This window comes from Eucyclogobius newberryi, unplaced genomic scaffold, assembly GCF_026437365.1.
Source record: "Eucyclogobius newberryi isolate DKJ021-1_F unplaced genomic scaffold, fEucNew1.0.hap1 SCAF_22, whole genome shotgun sequence".
NCBI classification, from domain to species: Eukaryota; Metazoa; Chordata; class Actinopteri; order Gobiiformes; family Gobiidae; genus Eucyclogobius; species Eucyclogobius newberryi.
The window spans coordinates 27,380,325-27,386,492 of NW_027315857.1; the positions used below are offsets into that span (position 1 = coordinate 27,380,325).

The 6,168-nt window shown below is 42.2% G+C and overlaps 1 protein-coding gene across 1 annotated transcript; it reads left to right on the top strand.

Moving 5' to 3' along the window:
- Positions 1–1,989: 1,989 nt before the first annotated feature.
- Positions 1,990–3,159, top strand: LOC140371580 (uncharacterized). Its single transcript, XM_072458746.1, has one exon. It carries the CDS (start codon positions 2,002–2,004, stop codon positions 3,157–3,159), a length of 1,158 nt encoding a protein of 385 aa, XP_072314847.1. The 5' UTR covers positions 1,990–2,001.
- Positions 3,160–6,168: the final 3,009 nt, after the last annotated feature.

The following is a 6,168-nucleotide window of genomic DNA, read 5'->3' on the forward strand; positions in this document are numbered from 1 at the left end:
CATTTAAAGTATTTGAACAATATATATAAACGCTCTCCGCTTCTTCCGAAATTGAAAGTTATTCTTCAAATGCCACAATAAAGCAGCGGCTTAAGTTCCGCCTCATGTCACACGACATGAGGCGGAACAGTAATAATGACTCATGCAGTACACTCAATGAACAATGGTTTTATTTTACACTTTATTTATTTGTTTCTTTGTGAATTGATTATTTTTCTAATCCAATCAAGTAAAAATAGTTACTGAATATGAAAATGATTAAAAAAAAAAAATATGTGTAAAAAATAAAATATTAATCAAATCAATGCTTCAATGTTAAATTTGTATTGTGTTGTATATTTCAGTGTGAAAATACAACGTTTTAAAATTAACATTTTTTTTTACTCAATGCAAAAAGAATAAGTGTGTTCAGTGTCTCAAAGTTTAACTTTCGGGTAAATCCTATTCCACTAATTATCTTATTCCAAAAACACGTCTTTCATGATAAAACCCACCGTCAAATTATTTTAAAATCATTTTAAAATGGAAAAATAAATTGACAGTGCTTAGAGCAAGATTTTATCACTTGTGTCTTTTAGCTAAAGTCAAGCCTTAATCGGTTTATATTTTTATTTATATCAATATATTTATGAATGTTAGTTGTTATCAGCGCTCTGTTTTGTGTGTTGCAGTTGGGGAGTGCAAAGTGCACTTTATGGCCTGTAAAGTGTTACATCACCGCCAGACTTTATTATTTAGACTTTATACATCTTTGACTTTATTTTTTAGACTTTCTTCTTCTTCTTTGTTGTTTAGTGGCGGCTGGTATCCACAGTGTTACTCCACCTATTGTAGTCGTGACTCCTGGAGTCTCTTTCCTTGTTGTCGACGCCCTCCGTGGCGGTTGAGCGTGGACAGATCAGCTCTTTCTTTCATAAGCCGTACATCAGCAAATGCACGACAGTTTCTGGTTCTTGACAGTGATTGCACAAACCGGTAGGGCGTTTGTCTGTCCTACTCAGCGACCTACTGAGTCCAGTGTGGCCCATTCTCATGCGAGGAAAGGCTCTTTCCCCGGGTTCCTGCCCATGGAGCTACATGGACCAACACTACTTTGTATCTGATACAGACGCTGTCCAGAATCACGACTCCGCTCATCCTGCCAGAGTTTATGCACATGACTCTGAATAATAGGTTTGATTTCAGATTCGCTCATCTCAACCATCACATTCATTGATGACAGTTTTGGGGAATGTTTTGCCAATCAGACATTTCATTACCATCCACCAAACGTGTTACCAACACCTTCTTCTCCTTCTTCTTCTTCTTTGGTGTTTTATGGCGGCTGATATCCAAGTGTTACATTACCGCCACCTACTGTAGGTAGACTTTAGACTTCAGACTTCAGACTTCACTCTTTAGTCTTCACTCTTTAGTCTTCATAACTTCTTCCACCCCAAATCCCTCCCCGACTTTCCCGGCCTAAGAGCTCGGCCCGTGCGACCTTGGCCTCTTTTTCTTCTTGACTCAGAAAAGTCTCGGGCTTTATGGCATCATTATTCTAATGCTGATGTCATCAAGCATCAACACAAAGCAGAAGAAGAGCGGCGGAACGCTATTTTCTTGTTAAAGTCTAAGACGTACAACTACAGTAAGTCCAAAGAATCAAGTCTAAAGAATAAAGTCTTGTGGTAATGTAACACTTTAACCAACCGCCTTAAAAAACACAAACGAAGAAGAACTCTAAAGAATAAAGTAGATGGCAGTAAATACACCTTTGGCTGGCGGCTGCCATTAAAAGCAACAACAACCAAAGAAGAAGAATCTGGTCTTCTAAGGGACGAACAGACGGGAAAGGACTATCTTTAAACCTAAAGTCGAGAATAAAGTGGATGGCGGTAAATGCGCCTTTGCAGTTGGCTGCGAACCGCCATTAAAAGCAGCAACAACATAAAGTCAGAGTAAACAGTTTGTCAGCAAAAGTGTATCTATGTAGTATAAAGTGTTCTTTTTATACTTGAAATGGATCTTTCTGCTCATGCACGAGTCAGATCTATACAAGAAATTACAAATAAGGACGTTCACTTTGTGGACAGAAACACTGTTGCATTCCCATGTGACAATGTCATTTGTTTTTTAGATTTGAACACTAAAAAGCAAAGTATATTTCAGGGCCCTGGCAGTGGCGTGAGTGCGTTTACTGCAAATGGAAACCGTGGAGTCTTTGCATTCTCTCCACGTGGGCAGAACCCGTCTATATTTGTGCACAGTTATCCGACGCTCGGACTAATTAATGAACTTACGGGATCGTCCAAACTAGACTACATTTCTTTGGCATTAAGTGACAGTGGGCCATATTTAGCGAGCTGCTCTTCTCCACCAGATTTCACCATAACCGTCTGGAATTGGGAAAATGCAACACCACTTTGTCAAAAAGAACATGGTGGGAACGAGTCATGTTCTTTAGTTTTCAGCCCTTGGAATTGGCTCCAGATTTGTGCTATGGAAAAATCGTCCCTCACTGTTTGGGATATCGAGAGGAATGGCAGTGTTCATGTTCTCAAACCGTGCCCAGTGGGACTTCCAGACGTTGACGGAACGTGCGAAGTGAAGGACTGCAGCCCCAGCGGCGCTCAGGGGTCCCACTGCAGCCCGCGCCCTGGGGCTCGCCCTGCCGAGGAATCCCAACGTGATCGTTCCAGGGTTGTTCAGAGCAAACCTAGTGTTTTGAGCCAGCAGCTCCGCTCCGCCCAAAGCACGCCGCCTCCTCAACAGCCGCTGGGACCCGTCGGACACCGTCTTGCTGTGTGGCTGGAGGAGAGTGTTTTCCCTGTTTTACTACTCGGGCTTGAGGCTTTGCAGAAAGAAGTTGTGGAACAGGGTTGTCTAAAGCGAAAGGTAACGGCGTTTAATCCGTGCGACTTCCTGACAGCGTGGCTTTACAACCGGAACCCACGACGGCAAGGACAGAAGCCGGTTCAGTGGTGCGACGTCCCGTTTGTGAAGGAGTGGCTGAGCACGCACCAGAGGCCGCCCCTGCCTTTGTTCTTACAACTGAGTCAGGGCCAAGCGGCGGTAATCATCCAGGCCTTTTGGAGAGGATACAAGGTGAGGAAACAGCCGGATGTCCAAGAGCTCCGACAGTGGCAGAGGGAGCTGCGGGACAATCAGGACACATAGTCAAAAGAAAGCAGAGTCGCAGCATCTATGGCTGATCTTCCCGTGGACCACACCCCCCACCATCCAGCCACACCCCCCACCATCCAGCCACACCCCCCACCATCCAGCCACACCCCCCACCATCCAGCCACACCCCCCACCATCCAGCCACACCCCCCACCATCCAGCCACACCCCCCACCATCCAGCCACACCCCCCACCATCCAGCTGTCCATGGAAGAAGGTTTTCCTAAACATGAAATTAGCCTTTTTGTCTAGAATGCTTTTTTAAGTTTGTTATCTTAAGTTCGGGAGCAGGACCACGCCTCTTTCACGCCCCTTTCTATGCCAGAGATATGCAAGTTTTAACACAGCCACATTTGGAAGTGTATCAAAAATCAAAAGGATGAACTCTAATCTCATGTGGGTGTGGTTCATTTTGACACATTTTCAAGATTTTTGATTGAACTTTAGATTTTTTAAACACATAAAAAAAAACTAAAATTTCACATATCCTGAATTTTGAGTGTTTCTTAAGGTTCAGGGGGTCAAAATTAAGGTGGTTTTTGGGGGGAAAATAACAATAACGGAAACGCTTTTGTGCGATTTCTTTCCACTATAAAACTCGAGCTGGACTTGAGTGATTTTGTCACATTGTGTCTGGTCACAAACTAATCCATAGATTGTTCTTTATGAATTAAAAAAAAATCATATTTGGAGAGGGCGACAGAAAGCTAGCCTCTACATTGAAATGTCACAAAAAACAGCAAATAACAACCAAATCAGACGTTGCTCTTGGATGCGGCACTCACTTTCTGCCACAAGGAGAAAGTGAGTGCACTAACGGCGACTGCTCGTGTTAAAAACAGGGATAAATTATTAATTCACGATAGCTACATGGTTAAGTCGGGTAAAGTTAGTCGATAGTTAAGCGTATGTATCTGGTAATAGATTTTAATATGTATTTCCAATAAATACATGTTTAAGAAACAGATATTTTAGAAATGTTCCATGAATTGCGATTTTGTTTGAAATTCACGATGACCACACCCGAAGGTGTATCAGCTTCAAATTCATCACATTTCATTGCTCATGGGTTTTGTGTCTTGTGGCTAAATTTGAAGTGTTTTCAATGAAAACTGTAGGAGAAGATGCCAAAAGTACGACGAGGTGCACTTTTTTATTTTGGGCGGGGTCATAATTATATATTTTTTACATGTCCTCACATGAACTCTTTTTTGGAGTGAGCGTCATATTTTTACCGTGACTTTCTGGGGCTCCTATTGGCTCCATATTAATAGATTTTTGTGGTGGCGCTACTCAGCCAACTTTCAAAAATGTTTCACTCACGGAGTTCTAATTTTTAAAAATGATCCATCTGAGTTTACGACACGATTCTCGTCCTTTGACTCGGGCTTAATTATACTATGGTGGATCAGTGTGAAGGTTATGCTGTGTTTTTATTACACTTTTATTTTACCCTGAATTTATGTAACGGCATTTTTGTGTTTAAATGATGTAACCTGAATCATGTAAAAATATGAATTGTGCATGAAAATGATGTTTAAAAAAAAGGAAAGAAAAGAAAATGTTGGAAAATGTTAAGTTTTCATATTGAGTTTGTGAAAATACAGTGTTTAAATGTCAGTGTTTGAAAATAAAATGTTTAAAATGTCACTGTTAAAAGACAGTTGCTGTTTTTCAATTCAGTGCAGAAAAAGTGTAAAAATGTTCAGTCTCTCTCAACGTCTCGGTTTGACTTCAGGTTGAATCCAGATTTGTTTTCGCTCCAATTTAAAAGACAATGGATGCAGCAAAAGCGTCAGAGGAGCTCACCGGCGTCTCACCGGGGTTCAGATCGGTCCTCCATCCGTTTCTGCTTCTCCTCAGACGTTTCCCCTGCTCGATGCCAACGATTTGACCCTTCACAAACGCGCCGACGTCTCCTCCATGACCACGGGATTTGTCTTTCCGCATACGCTCACTTGCAAACATGAGGCTCTTTCTCACCAACCCGACTTGCTGCGAACTGTGAACTGTGAAATCAAACTGCGTCTCTACAACACACACTTATACACACTTTAAAACGATAACGACTCCCGGTTCGAGATTAGATTCCGCTCACCAGTGCGAAAGAAATAAAACAAATCAGTAATTCAGTTAGAGAGCGAACACTGGTGCTCCGCCGAGATAATGACTCTCGTTCTGTCGGATTCATTTCCAGCCAAATGTAATTACGGAAATGAAGCGTTCTCCGTCTGGTTCAGAGCCTTTTCCCCAGGCGGCCCCTTGGACCCGGCTTAGCAGCGATCGGAGCCGCTCATGGGTCAAATGCAGACGGGGCGCCGCGTGTGTGAGTGCAATACACGCTCGGTTTACGGCCGCGACGAGTTCATTGATTCATCCCAACGAGTCGTTTACTGAAACAGTTGCCGACTATTTTACTCGTTGAATAATCGTTAACTGGTCCATTCGTCGTGCGACATGAGCTGAGAAAAGAGGTTTTATGACTCAAGTTGAGCCGCAGCTGCATGAAAATGAGCCATGTGTGTGAACCCAGTGTGTTCGGTTGACTTTGTCCATAAATGTGCTTCACTTCAACTTCATCTGGTCAAATTTAGTCCAAATCGCAAATAATCAAAAGAACAATCACAAGACTAAACAAAATTATTGTCATATTCAGGAAACTTCATGGGTTAGAAGGACGTCGAGGTCGTTCGGTCAGTCGATCATCGCAACGATTCAACGACACAAAGCGTATTTTAATGAAATACAGACGCCAACGATGAGTCATTTCATCTGGATTTGTGAGTCTCAATGTCATGACGTGCGAAGAGCGGCGAAGAGCGGCGAAGAGCGGCGAAGAACTGAACTGTCAAAATAAAGTTCACGTGAACAAAAATAGATTAAACTGTACTTTCTAAATTATACGTTTAATTATTAATTCATATTAATTTTACTTAGTTTAACCATAGATTGAATTAAAACTGGGGACGTTCCAATTGTTTTTGATCCGATTCCGAGTCATTT